The following is a 14,850-nucleotide window of genomic DNA, read 5'->3' as shown; positions in this document are numbered from 1 at the left end:
AACTGGGAAATGGACTTACTGTTCTTAAGGATGAATGTGAAAAGAGACTAGTAGAAGGAAAGAGAAGAAGTGGTGATGGGTGTGCTGTTGGAAGACCTGATTGACCAGGTTGAGGACAGATCTTCCTGCAGAATATCTATCTATGTGGTCACCAAGGCTCAACACTGACTTCATGGCAATTAATCAATCTAGTCTAATAAATACTGTGAATAGAAGCTGTGTTTATCTTGCATATAGTCAAAGTGTCCCACAGATGTCTTTAAAGATATGATACTTTTAATATATCACAAACCCTTGGTATTTTTGCTGAAATGGACTAACCTGCCTACCCTCTGGAAATTTTTCCTTACACCATAAGTTGCCTCTCACAGAAAAATAAATGCAGTTTTACACACCTTAATAGTCTTAAGAGGAAATACCTTGAAAATTTTGGAGTCCCAGTAACAAGGACACCATCTTGCCCCAAGCAGCAGCTACTATCTTTGAAATTTCAGTATTAACTGTCTAACTGATGACTAACCATAATGCTGTTATTGCAGTTAATAGGATTACAAAAACAACATACTAAGCAGCAAAACAAGAAACACTTCCATAAAGAAGAAAAGAAAAGAACCCTGGGGGGCCATCCTAATTTTGCCTGTTCTGCCCAATTGAGTTTCCATAAATGTTAGGGACAGCGCCCTGCATTTTTCTTTCTCTCTGTCTCTCTGTCTCTGTCTCTCTCTTTCTCTCTCTCTCACACACACACTTCTTCACCACCCATCTCGGCAAGTGACTCTGGGCAGTTTACAATCTTCACTTCAACAGCCTTCCAGGTTGACTTGGTCATTAAATACTGATTGTGAAATTAACTAATAGAGGACTCCCTAGTTAATTGTTGATTATAATTCTCTTGATTGTATCATCTGCTCATTTCCATTCCCTAAAACAACCCAAAGAAAAAAAAAAAGGATCCGCTCTATGTATCCTTGCATCCCTTGGTACCATACTAGTTCCTTTCAAACTGCACAAAGAGCAACTGAAGCTCCCATGTGGCCTTGCAAGCTGAATCTGCCAAGAGCAAGAGCGCTGGAAACCTTCAGGAAAAAATGTTACTCCACAGCAAGTAGTTAAAGCATCAGACTGAATACCCTGAAAGCTGTCAGGCAGAAATATTTCTTGGTATACAACATAATTCAATTTGAAGGTAACAACACTTATGCTCCAATGGGACATTTCTATTTCCTACATATTCATATGATGACAGACTTGTGTGATCATCATTCTGAAGTCTTGGGTACAGCTTGGGGGTGGGAGCAGAAATGCTTGGTTGTACTTCCAAGCACAAGGGCACATGAGTCAGTACAGGAGCGCCTGTATGAGCTTAGCATGTACTAAGTTTACAAAAAAAAGGAGGGGGGGATTAGAGAACTGTCATTTGTTATAATATCACCATTCAATAGAGTATAACAAGAAATCACAATTGTACTTTAAAGGTAGAGGCAGAGGAAATTACTTTGAAAAGATTCTTCACTTTGCTTTGAATATTGTCTCACCTACACCAGACATCTTCCTCCTATCGATAGAACATCAGAAGATTTAGAAAAGAAATGTATAAGGTTGCTTACCAGAGCATTAACATCTTCTGTTTTGTAGATTAATATACGTATCTCATCAGGATCACCATTGAAAATTGCTTGGACCAGCGGTGGCTAAAAAGACAGAAAACAGGAGGTGGGGGTGGAGAGAAAGGTAAATGGATTTATTGAAGAGATTTTTATCCCTCTCTGCAATTGACAAAGCTCCAAACCCCTGCATATGTAGAAACAACTGAGTTTTCTTGCGCATCAACCTCCTTTCATTGGAAAAAGACTCCCTGGTGCAACTGATGGCATGGCCTTAGAAAGACATACACATTCAACCCCTTGCTTAAGAAATCTAATAAGAAGAACAAATTATATTGGTTCTCCAAATTCTATAAATAAGGTTACAAATTTTATATCAAGTTCATTCCAGCACATAAGTAATGGATACTTGTACACACATGGCGTCCAAACTGAGAAGGGATCTATCATCAGCTCAGTTTAATGTCCTGTCATTGGTTGTACTAAAAGACAGATATAAGAAAATATCCCAGGCTGCCCAACTGTACCCATGTTTTAGTTTCAGTAATATAATGTAATGTTTTTTCCAGAGTCTATTTTTAGTTTTTCGTTGGAATCATACTTTTAGCTTTAAATGATATTATGATTTTATCTTTAGGATTATAGTTTTAAAATTAATATTTTGTTAGAACATTATATATCCATATTTAGGATGTTACCTGAAGTGATGTTCTTTGACATATTTCCATATTTTATTTGCTGTCTCTGTTTTGTGTTTTCTGACCAAAATAAAGATTGACTGTACTTGTACAGAAGTAAATAGAGGTTTCTTTTATGCTTCCTGTGCTATTTTTGGGCAGAGCCTTAGTTCCAAAATGACTAATTTCCATTTTTCTTTTTATAACTAAACTCTTGCCTTCAGGATTGCTGTTTCCAGGTGAAACAGAGGCCACTTCCTACAATGCCCTGGAACTTGGCCATTTTCCTACCCTAGAACATTACAACAAAATAACTTACATTTTCAAATGCATCAGAGAGGGCTTTGACAACAAGCACTTAAAAATGTGTGTCACTCCTGGAATGGAGAAATATCAAAAGCATATTCCATTCTGAACTATTTCTTCCAGAACGACCTCCCCCACCCAAAAAATACCCTCTTGATTTGTGGCACTTCCACTGCATATAGCTATAAATTAATATCAAATAATTATTCATTCAAAGAATGTTTTTACTCTTAAAATATACAAATGTAGGTGAAAAAGCCAAAGTACACACACACACACACACACACACACACAAAGCTCCAATACAAATTCAGAGGCAACCCTTCCTCCCATAAGTGCTGAGTAAAGGAGGAAGAAAGGTTCTAGATCAGGTCTTTCTGCCTCATCTCCAAAGTCTCATGGGGAGTTCAAACAATAAAATAGTTTTTACACCATTTCTTCAACTTCTTTTAACCATAAATATGCAAAACCATTAAAGGAGAGAAAGATGTGACAATTGAACAATGCCTTTTAATTAGTGGTGTTACTAGTCTTTCTGAATGCACCTTAAGATCAGGAATATCCAAGATGTGTTGAGAAGAAAGAGTAGTGGAGTCAGCAGAAACAATCACATTCTCCATTCACACACATACAGGTTAATAATTTGCACAGAGCCATCCTGAAGATTAATTTCTTCTTTACCAAGCAGAGGGCCTTTCCCCACAGCATACACATGCCACAGCAGCATCTTTTTTCTGACATGTCCCCATGTTGTTGCCATCATCTTGTCCACTGCTCACAAGTAGGACAGGCTTAAGGCAGAAATCCCAAACTCAAATCATCCTGAATGCTGCACAAGGACTAATGCATTAGCTTCAGGGTGGTGACACTGAAGCCTTTCGTATATCATACTGATACAAAAATTACATTCTCAGAAGCACCACCAATGTGGCCAAGGTTGAGTGATGCTGGGTCCTATAACTTGGCCCTATTAGAAGGGCTGTTGCTGAAGACAGTCCATGTTTCAAAGGGAAGCTTCAGTTTCCAGGAAAGTCATGTTTATTCCCACTCCACTCCCTCTGGTTCAATTTCCAAGTTGTTTGCTATTGAAAGCAAAATGGAACAAATATAGGATTCCTCCCTCATCCATGTGCCCACCAGTGCTTTGACAGGAGTTTCAGACAAAGTTGTTACAACTCACTCCTTCTGCCTCCTTAGCTTCAACATTGGCCCCCTAAGGGCTCTTTCCAGTTCTCACCTTTCAGGAAGAACCTACCCAACTGACTGGTCCCTCCCACAGAAAACCAGTAAGCTACACTGGGGTCCCTTTCACTCAGATAGGCCCCCTAGCCTCTGCTCACCCCTTTCATGGGTCCAGAGAGGAGATCACTGGGGAGGGTGCTGCAAATTTTCTCCTTTGTTCTTTTTCTCTTTCTTTGGGGGAAGAGAGAACTCTTTCACATGAGGACTTTGCTCCCCGTAACTCCAAGTGTAAAATGTGTGAAGGGGGTAAACCAAAGCACCCTTTGCTTCTCCCCCTGGCTCTTCACCAAGGAGGGGGAAGAAACCGATGAGACCCAAGGCCTGGCAACCATTTCTCCAGCAAAGCTGTGACTGGTGGACATTTTTATCACCAGCTGGTGATATACAGAATAGGGAGGCTGCAAGCCAGAGGACTCAACCAATTGCCTTGCTTATCATGTGACATACACACATGTTCAAGACAGCACCTTTTGGCAATAAAACAGATCAGGGGTGATAAAGGCAGGACAGAGATTGGCAGTCGGGTCAATAAATTCCACACCAGAATGGAATAGATAGAAACCCAGATTGTGACCGAAAACACCTTTGCCGCTCACAGCACAAGAAGCATTTTATAGAGGAGAAATAATAGGCAAACGCAAATGGCTAACTTACTGTGAGATACTAGAATTTTGTCAAGGGGAATGTAAAATAAAATCAAGAGAAGAACTGGTGGCAGAAGGATATAGTTGTCAATGGTTCTCTTATTTATAATTATTAAAAAGATTTAAAGTAGACAAAATAATTTATAGTTTTGAACATTGTTAAGACTGAGTTTGAAACAGAATTTTGTACAAATGATGAACATATAATTGCTAAAATGTATAAACTTTTATTGAAATTTGAAACAGAGAAGAACAAGTAAAAGAATGTATGGTAAAGTGGGCTAAAATGTTTGGTTACAAAGACAGATGGAACAATGGGAAAATGTGTGGCTGAAAGGATTGAAATTTACACTATGTTATAATCTTAAAGAGAGTTTTTATAAAATTATAACGTTGGTATATGTCACCAAAGAAATTGTCTAGAATGTATAAAGCCACTTCAAATTTATTTTGGAAATGTGAACAAGAAGAAGGGACATTTTATCCCGTTTGGTGGACGTGTAAAAAAGCTAGAAAAGTCTAGATTCAAATACATACGCTGATTAATTGTATTAATATTAAAGATTAATGCAATTGACACCAGAGATTTTTCTTTTGGGATTAATGGATAAACGGTTGGAAAAAAGTTATGGAACTTTGTTTTTGTACATGATAACTGCAGTAAGATTATTGTATGCACACAGATGGAAAGATTCGGCATTACCCACAATGGAGGAATGGTTGGTGAAGGTGATGGAACTTGCTAAGATGGCTAAATTGACTTATTTGATCAGAGAAAAGACAATAGCTACGTTTACTGCTGACTGGAAACCCCTTATGGACTTTTGGCATGAAACAGAAAAAAATGAACTTACAATTTATGGTTTTGATGATCAGATAGGATAGATTATAGAAGAGAGGTATGTTGCAACCATAGAGTAAAAGGTAAATTTATAATTGTACTTATGCTGTAAAGAACATTGGAAACCACTTCTTTGTATCTTTTTTTTCTTTCTTTTCTATTTTTCTTTTTCTTTTTTCCTTTCTTTTCTTGCACTTTTAGCTTTCTCTTTGATTTCTTTTTCTTTTTCTTACTTTATATTAGTCTGTATTAGTTTTTATCTTCTTTAAAAAAAATTTTTAATAAAAATTATATGGAAAAAAAATCCACCCCAGGGTAGTTTTCTCCCAACTTAAGGATGGATGGATAGCCCTTGAACCAGCAGTGAGAAAAAGCCCAGAGAAGAGAACCACAGAATATTAGCCCATACAATGCTGATGATAATGGTCTTAACATGCAAGAACAATAATACAGAACAGAACAAAGCTTGGCTTGGATTTCTGGGGAAACCTAGTTCTTTGATTTGAAAATCCTCACCTTATCAGTGACACTTTACTTTCTCCAGGAAACTGATCTTACCATTTTGGCCTTTCCTCCCAAGCTTAATTCAGCTCCCACACTAAGGCCTCTGGATATGAAATCTGAGGCAGAATGGTAGGTATCTGGATTCTCAATAAAGGGATACAGCAGATCAGACCACTGGCCCCTTAGCTCACTGCAACCTACTGAAACTATTTTCAGGGAGAAGGGTTTTCCAATCCTACCTAGGATATTCTGTGGGTAAAGCATGTACTCCACAACTGAACTCTGGTGCAGATACATGAACAACCAGACTTGCAGGCATACACATGTCAATTCCTGGCTTCTCTTACATCCACACCATGTCTCAAACAAATTGCCAACTATGCCTGAGTTGCAACTAGGTTACATCAGGTCCACTATGAAAATATCTAAACATTTTACAGAATGATTGGCTTGCACTTTTGTTTGGGCTTTAAAAATAAGATACTATAGCAGTAAGACCGCTAATACATCCTACATAGAAGAACAGGGTAATGGACAGAATATGATAGATGACTTAGGAGTACTGTAGTACTTATGAGTAAAGACATTCCTCTTAAATATTGGAAGGTTTGGGGGGAAGATGGGAAAGCAATCCTTGGTGAACAAATTCATATCTAATTGTGCTACATCCATTTTTACCTTCACTGTCTGCAGTTTACTAATGTAGCTTGTGCTACACCTATTAATGCACTCTGAGAATCATTGTCCTTTCCCCACCCAGTTCAAAAGATAGGATGCAAATATTTTGCTTTCTAGTAGCCAACTAAATGCCCACATAAAAAATTTGCAATTTGCTTTGCCAGATGTAAGAGAGTAAGCAACAGACTGTATTGCTGCTCATCGATGAGACGCCAGCCCTTACATTCCCGTGTGGTAAGTCTTCTTTCTCTGCTGCTGCTTTGAAATCATATTGAAATCATATTGGCTGAGGTATCCTTATGAGAAGAGGATGAATGGCAAAAGGTTTGATTTCCCTGGTCTTAGGCTGCCTGCTGAAAACATACTTTGTTAGTATTTGCAAACCATCACAGTGTTTACCTCAGACTAATCAATTTACTAAGGTAGGGAATCCCAGACCTGCAATCATCTTCTCATTAACCTTTTACACCAGCTACTCTATCCTTTGTCCTTTTCCAAATGGAATGGCTGTAACTGGTAGACAGTGCAGCACTGGTTCAAGAGGAATTCCTTGCTCCTCCTTCCTACTGCAGTCCTCTTTGTCTCCTAAAATCCCCTTGCCAGTATCCATATTATGCTATTATCACAAAAAGGAGTGAGAGGAGTCTCCATTATCCAGGAATTCTTTATTTCTGACTCACGGACTTTTTGATGCATCTTAGAATATGCATTCTTCAGGGGACAGACTGCTAGACTGGGGGAAGAGAGAGGAAGATTCAAATTCCACTTCAACGCGTCCTGTAACAACAACAACCCACCTCCCCCTCCCCCTCTTCCTCCTCCTCCTCCTCCTCCTCCTGTGTTGAACTGGGAGCCTAGGAATAGGAAGATTAAAATTATTTTGGAAAAGGGTGAAAAGAGCTAAACAAGGAGCCTCCAGGAGAGTGAATGGAATCAAGAACAGAAACGATGAAGTGATTTGGGATGAGACTGAACTGGAAGGAGTACTTTAGGGAACTGTATGGAAACGACAGTAATAGAACTGAAACAAATGCTATAAATGTTAGTATCCAAAATAAATGGATGAAAAGGAAGTCAAATGCTGTGACAATGTTGAAAAGTGGTACGGTATGGGAAGCATACTTTGTTTCATGCAAAAAGCAGATACACTGTGCCTCACAATTTCTGCTGAAGCATTCTGGGTGGCCTTTGGTTTGGCAGAACTGGAACCTGGAACAGTTTCTTTGTTCCAAGTTCTATCCAATGCACTTAGAAAACTGAGTGGGTGAGTTGGATATGTTGCACCTGAACCCGAAGATATTGGTGTCAACTGTTAATATGTTTTCTACTACAGATTAAGGTTACTATGGTAACTAATCATTTTGGCCAGGTGAAGAGGTTGAATTTAATTGTCCCCTTTTCACGTGTTAATGGTTGCATTGCCTAAGGGAGGAACTTGCCTGAACTTGTTTTAGTTTCAGTTTCCCTTCTGTGTAGGCTTGCAGAGAATATGCAGCTGAGAGAAATCTCTCCTCTCAGCAAACAGCCTTTTAAATATGTTTGTTTTCTGTAAATAAAATTATTTTTATAGAAATGCCTCATGTGTGACTTTTCTGATCTCTCCTGGGCCAAATGCTTTCCTAGCAATCTGCCAACAGCAACAACCCAACCACCTCTAATCTCCCTAGAACCTTCCTTTCCCTACTTCCGCTTATGTGTCACCATTGCTGATGTCCTCAAGCATGGCATATCAAGGCAGGCTGCCCTCCCACCCACCTTCCAATCTTCCAACCACCTTTCTTTCCCTACCTCCCCTTAGGAAAGGGCAAACAAACCACTGGATATGCCATGTCTGAAGCTAAGGACATTGGCAGCAGTGGTCTGCTTATCTTTCACCACTCCCATCCTCCATCCTCCTAACACTTTATTTTCCCTTCCCAAATCTCCACATCTGTCATGCGCTGCCTACCTCCGAGTAACACACAGACACTGATTCCGTTGAAGCAGGCTCTGGTTTATTCGTAGTGTAGATACAGTGGTAGAAAAAAGCTGAGAGTGACAGGAGCGCGCCAGTGCGGGGTTTAAATACCCCGCGCCGGTCAGCGCCCCCTCACTCGAGGTTACGTCACCCCCCCTTTGTCCAACATGCTGTCTTGCCGGTAGGTGAGGGGTTGCGAGGCCCCGCTGGCGCTCCGGGATCGCCCATCATCGGTTTCCCTATTCCTCCGGTGATTGCTGTCAGCTGGGCGATCTCCGTTGCGCTAGCGCTAACAGCTTGGGTGTGCCTCGCGATCCGTTTAGCCATTGTATCTTGTTCTTTCGTCTTTGTGAGTTGATGGCTGCTTATCTTGAGCCCCTTCCCCTGTTTCCTTGTTATTGTCATGTGTGCCATTGCGCTGATGTCTTCAGCTCAACGGCACTCATGACAACATCGCTTCCACCATCACCAATGTCTTCAGGTTCAGGTGCAGAATATCCAGCTGTACCCTGATCCTCCCTGGCTGTCGGCTGTGCTTTTCTTGAAGCTAAGGACATCAGTGCCAACTAAGTGGACATACATAATCAGGAAATGTCTATGAATCCAGCCCTTCAAAATCTAGAATGGCTGACAAGTGCTAAAGTGTTTTCAAATGAATAGGGCAACTTCTCCTTAGCTACAGACATCTCCCCTAAAGAATTTCAGCACCCACTGATCTCACTGCTTCCTTAGTTTCTTTTAATTCCCCCTTCTTCTGCCTTTTTGAATTTGGTTTGCTACATTGAGTAGCAATCAGAAAACTTTCTTTTAAAGAACCTCAGGCAGAGGTATTCTACACAAGCTCCTTCAGAACATTTAAGCTCCGGAAATCTAAAGCTTCACTGTCTCCTCTGCTTCATTTGGTGATAACAGGAAATTAATGCAATAAGGTTTTCTCTCAAAGCCACCGGCTGAGCTTTTCTGTTTTACACTAGAACCATGTGTGAAGCTTTTTCTGTGGCAATGTAAAAATACAGCCGATGTCTTAAAGGCATGAGCAGAGACAGAAAGGGGGGGGGGGGAGAGAGAGACTGCAGCTTGAGGACTTATCCCCAAATGGTAGCAATTTCAGAGGGTATAATGTTTTTGCTAATTTCCTAAGCATGGCACATTTAAGCCGGAAATGGAACAAAGCTGAGAGATTCACAACCTTTATCATACACAGGACTTAACTTCCTGAAACATCCAGTAGTTCTTACAAAATGCATAACACTGACCCAGCCCAGGATTTTTGAACTACAGTACCCTCTCAGTGACTGGGAGGAGCTGCCCCCAAACAGCTGACTGCCTCCCATCTAACTTGAGAGGTCTGATAGCTACCATCCATGACTTTCTCCAAAAAGCCCTGCTGACATTCTGGAAGAGAAGAACAAACCTTGAGAAGATACTGTAAAGAAGGTGGTGAATAGGGTGGCATGTCCAAAGATGCCCTAAGAACAGAGCTGGCCAAGATAGTTTAGTGTCTGAGAGCACAAAATGTCCCCTCTTCCAGACCCTGGCAGGACATCATTTCAACAGCCAACAGCACAGCATTCTCCTCCACACATTCAAAATCACAGGCCAGCTTAGGGGATGGAAACCTGGCCGAATGATACAGAGTTCTCCTCAAGCACCTTCCCACAGCTCTCCACAGACCAGCACCTACTCTCCAAGGAGCTATCTCACTCTGCCTAAAAAAGGTAATGTGGACAAATTATTCTTTCCCACTAGAGAGCAGCAAAAAGCTGGACTTTTCTGAATCTCTTTGCCATCTAGCAGATGTCCAGATTTTTGTTTGCAGCCCAGATTTGACGGCCCTAAGACTGAATGACAAAAAGTAGCAATCTTCCATAGCTTATTTATTTAATTCATATCCTGCCTGCCTTCCACATATTTAACTAGAGGGGTGGAAATACTGCCAGATTTCAATGCCAACCCTCCGGGGAGCTAAATGCTATTTCAGTTTCCTTCCAAAGATGCTTGGTTAGCAACCACCTGAGATTTTTCAAAATCCACAATGACATAAAGACAGATTATACCAGTCATTTTCAACTGTTTCTTATTTTTAACTATGTCAGTGGAAATTAAAAGGCAGAGCTTCCTTTTTTTGGTCTGCCCATTTGTTATTCATATATAAAGCAGTTCAATTTGTAAAAATAAAATGCTTTCACCTAGAATCCTGTATACATTTATAATGCCTAAAAGCAAGAGGATTTGAGAAACCTCTAATCACATTGATTCTATAGTATCCTTTTTCTATTGTGCCCTAAAAAACTATGCTTTTAGTCATGACTCAGAATTAATGGGAATTTCTTTTGGATGAAAATACAAAAGCACTAAATAAAATAAGTCCCTTCACATGAAATGAGAAATTGTAATAGTTCCTTTAGTAACAACAACAACAGGTTTATTAGTGCTTTTTTTAGATTTACTGCAAAAGCATGATGAAAAGACAAAGGAAAGTATCAAATTGGTTTTTTTTATAAAAGTGCTGCTCTGTTGCCATTCTTCCATTATGCTGCCTTAGTTATAATCTTCATGATTAGTCTAACAAACCTTATCCAAGCTTTGTCTGATTCCAAGATTTGCCTGATTCTCACAAAATACTGAACTATAAGTAATATCCACAGCAAAACCATATTTTTGTGGAAATCAGAAAAACTACCCACCTACAAAGGTAATTAATTCTTGTGTGATGATATTGTTCTAATATGTATAAAATAGTGCAGTATAAATAATGATTTTATGCCAGTTGAATGATTTTGACTTTAAGGAGCAGAATTCAAATATAGCAACAGCAGTCATTATGATCATCATCAAAATCTACCATAATAATGCAATCAATCATATTAGATGCAGATAAAGATGATCAATAAGCCAGTACCCTACAGAGATATTTCGCATTCGAACGTGTTTTTTAAAAAAGTAACAAATTGAACACGGCAATATAAAACTGAGTTTTCATTAAAACATTTCAAGATGTAATTTTTGCAGCGAGCTCATGAAGCTACATAAATCTATACCATCTCTGAGAACATATGGTGTGAATTTGCTCTACGCGCATGGAAAGATAGGGTCATAAGGAAAACCTAGTTTTAAAGAGACTCAAATGTATATTATATGCAACTTCCTTTCCCACACAGAGTTTTCTTTCTCAGTAATAATGTGTGTGTACAATTTAATGAGATATCTCAAAATAAGCTATCTGTCTTTATGCAAATCAAAATGCCAAGGATGTGGCATTTCACATTTAGTTGGCCCAGGTGTGCAGAACTGCTCACTTAGAAATAATTTGTACAAGGAACCCAATCCCAGTTAGGACTGAATTCTGTATTCCTATTTTGTCCCAGGAAACCCTGCATCTGTTATTTTGCACGGGAAGGAAGTTCTGACTGGAACCTTTTCCCCAATCAAGTTGTAAGCATAGGAGGAGAATGATTAAGGTAAGGCCCACAACAGGAGGAAAAAAACTACACACACATACATGCTGAATAATGTGGTTGCAACTGCAAACAGAAGCCCGACACTGGCTGGTCAGAAAGAAAAATCATGCACTCAAGAACAAGCCGTGTGATTAACAACCTGTTTGGTTTGCCCCAGCCCCATCTTCATAAGAAGTGTAGAATACCGGAGGCTGTGGATATTGTGAACAACCCATGGCAGAGTCCAGTGCAGAGTTGTGGTCTTAAACCATTATGACCCGAAGCACACCTAACTTTGTGCTAAAGCTTACTGAGTATATATTTTAATCGAGAAAAGGAGTGTCATTTTTACTGCCCAGGAGAACTGCTAATGTAATACTGCTTGTTTTAAGCCTGAAGGGAAATTTAGAAGGCTGCGTGGATTCCTGGTTCTGGATTTTACCAAGATCTGCTTCCTGATCCTTTGAACTGTGGATAATGGATAGAACTTGGGACTTTTCTGCAGGCAAAGCATGGACACTGCCTCTGACATGGAGGTATGGTTTCTCTTAGAGCTCACTAGGAGGCCTTAAGCAAGTCAGTAGCTCGGTTCACACAAGACATTAAGTTACAGTTTGTTTCAGTCATGGCTCACGGCATAAAACCGCAGTAATCTGATTTTCACATTAATTCATAAATCATGGTTTAAAAATCACATTGGCTAATACATCACACTGAGCCAAAACCAAATTAAAAATATTATGCATCAACACGAAGTGTGATCACAACCATTTTCACTCAGACTCCCATTTGCAAAATGAGGAAATGCTTGTGGGCTTCCTGAACACATCAGATTAGTCACAGGACCAAGTGAGCTCTTGTGTGTTTTTATATATTACAACAAAAATAAGTAATAAAGAGTCAAATGTACTAGATAGTTCAATGTTCATAATTAACAGAGAATTTAAATTTGTCCCATTGCACAGGTTTTGAACAAATCACCAAGATGACTAGAGTTTGGAGTTCTAGTAGAACACACAGTAGCTCATTCCTCAAAAAAGAAAATGGCTTTCAAGAAAATGAATGTCGGTATAATTTCCTCCTTAATTATGATTTCGTTCAGAAAAAGTGAATGAATTCAGTGGTGAAAAGATATAATTATTTCCATTTTCACCACTGGTTCAGCAGCATGTTACCAGCATATCACTGTCTATCAGTAAAACCATGCCAAAGCTCATTAATGGATATGCATTTACACTTAGGTGGTTTTCTAATCCAGCCATTCCTTGGGGTGGGAAAGACAATGATATTTGAAAAGTTTGTTTGTCTCAATGGAATCCAGGCTTGGAACACTGAAACAGAGCTTCAGATGATGATTGGCATAAAACATTAAGAAGGTAACAACGCTTTCTTGTTCAGTCACCCTGACACAACTCAGATTTGTACAGGGAATCCCATGATTTTTCCTTTTGCTTCTTTCCTTCTTCATACCCCCAAAGTGATGAGGAAAGACAGAGTAACTGCACAAAGCATTTGGGTAGCAATAACATACTAAAATTAAAAATTGTGGTTTTTTTTAAGCTGCAAAAATTTCACAAGGTTTTGCCACTGTTGGATTAAATTTTCCAAGATTTAAAGACAATCTCAGACAGTTTGCCAATCTCATTCTTTCTTTATTTATTATTTTGATTGGGAAGCCTACAACCCTGGGACCCCAGTAGTTTCCTATCCAAGCATGAATCAGGTCTCTTCCTGCTCAGCTTCTGAGCCCACACAAGGTCAGCCAGGTGGAATACCTGCATTTAGTTTTCATAAAGACGTCAGTTACCATTATGCAAATTGCAATTGTTGACTGTTTCAAAGTTGATATAATAGCCAATTGTACAGAAGAATATAGTAATTATATACAACGAATGAAAGCTCCATATTATAAAAAAACCAAATTAGCCCAATAAAATGTTTGAACGCTTGCTATAAAATAGGGAGGCAGAAGTTTCACAGTGTCAGGTGATAGCATATATGATCCACCAGTTCAAACAAAGCTCACAACATATGAATTATTGATGGTGAACATTTTATCCACTTCATTCTGTAACAAGAGCTTACCCCCACTTGCAAAACTCCTCATAAATGAGAAAGTAGACCTTCAGATCTAAGCAACAGAATGAAGATAAAAGCAAAGGGTCAGATTTGTCCATTTCTATTATTAGAAGGAATAATATGGCTGGCAGAGATGAAGCCAGTTTGGCCTAGTGGTTAAGGCAACAGGCTAGAGACCAGGAGACCGAGAGTTCTAGTCCCGCCTTAGGCCTGAAAGCCAGCTGGGTGACCTTGGGCCAGTCCCTCTTTCTCAGCCCAACTCACCTCACAGGGTTGTTGTTGTGGGGTTGTGGGGAAAATAGGAGGAAGGAGTATTAGTATGTTTGCCGCCTTGAGTAATTTGTAAAAATAATAAAGGTGGGATAAAAATGAAACAAACAAACAAACAAATTCAGATGAGTGGGGTAAAAATTGGGCAGGCCAGATATAAAGAGCAAAAAAATTACACAAATTGCCCTCTTAGTTATGTAAGTAACTTACATAAGTCACTATCAAGAGGTACTTTCATCCCCCATGCTGTACCATCTGTAGAAGTACAGATTCTTAAAGCAGATATTAGAACAGCCTTACAGTCAGGGCAGGAAGTCAACTGGCTGTTGACATTTGAAGAAAGTCCACTGGAGGCCACAGTACAAGAACATGCGACTGTTCCTTTCTGCATGCCATTCCATTTCTTCACTACCGCTCTCTCTTGCTCGCCTGGGCACCCATGATACAATACGTGCTGAGTGAAAACCATTCCTACAGGGTGATCAAGAGCAAGAGCAACTCCAGAGAGCCAAACTAGTTGCTGGCTTCATTCAGCCCTTGATTTGCAAGGGCCTTGTTCCATTTCTGAAGGTCCATCATGAACATGCGTAATTTGTGTGTGTGTGTGT

At 39.6% G+C, this 14,850-nt stretch overlaps 1 protein-coding gene across 1 annotated transcript in view; it reads right to left on the bottom strand.

The window, feature by feature from the left end:
• The window catches only part of ANKRD44 (ankyrin repeat domain 44), a 158,706-nt gene that overhangs the window by 85,437 nt on the left and 58,419 nt on the right, over positions 1-14,850 (bottom strand). The window contains exon 2 of the mRNA XM_063318043.1: positions 1,608-1,691. Coding sequence (XP_063174113.1) covers positions 1,608-1,691 — 84 coding nt within the window. The remainder of the gene's footprint in view (positions 1-1,607; positions 1,692-14,850) is intronic.

The sequence above is a fragment of the Candoia aspera genome, chromosome 1, assembly GCF_035149785.1.
Source record: "Candoia aspera isolate rCanAsp1 chromosome 1, rCanAsp1.hap2, whole genome shotgun sequence".
Lineage (NCBI taxonomy): Eukaryota > Metazoa > Chordata > Lepidosauria > Squamata > Boidae > Candoia > Candoia aspera.
This window is presented reverse-complemented; position numbering and strand designations above follow the sequence as displayed.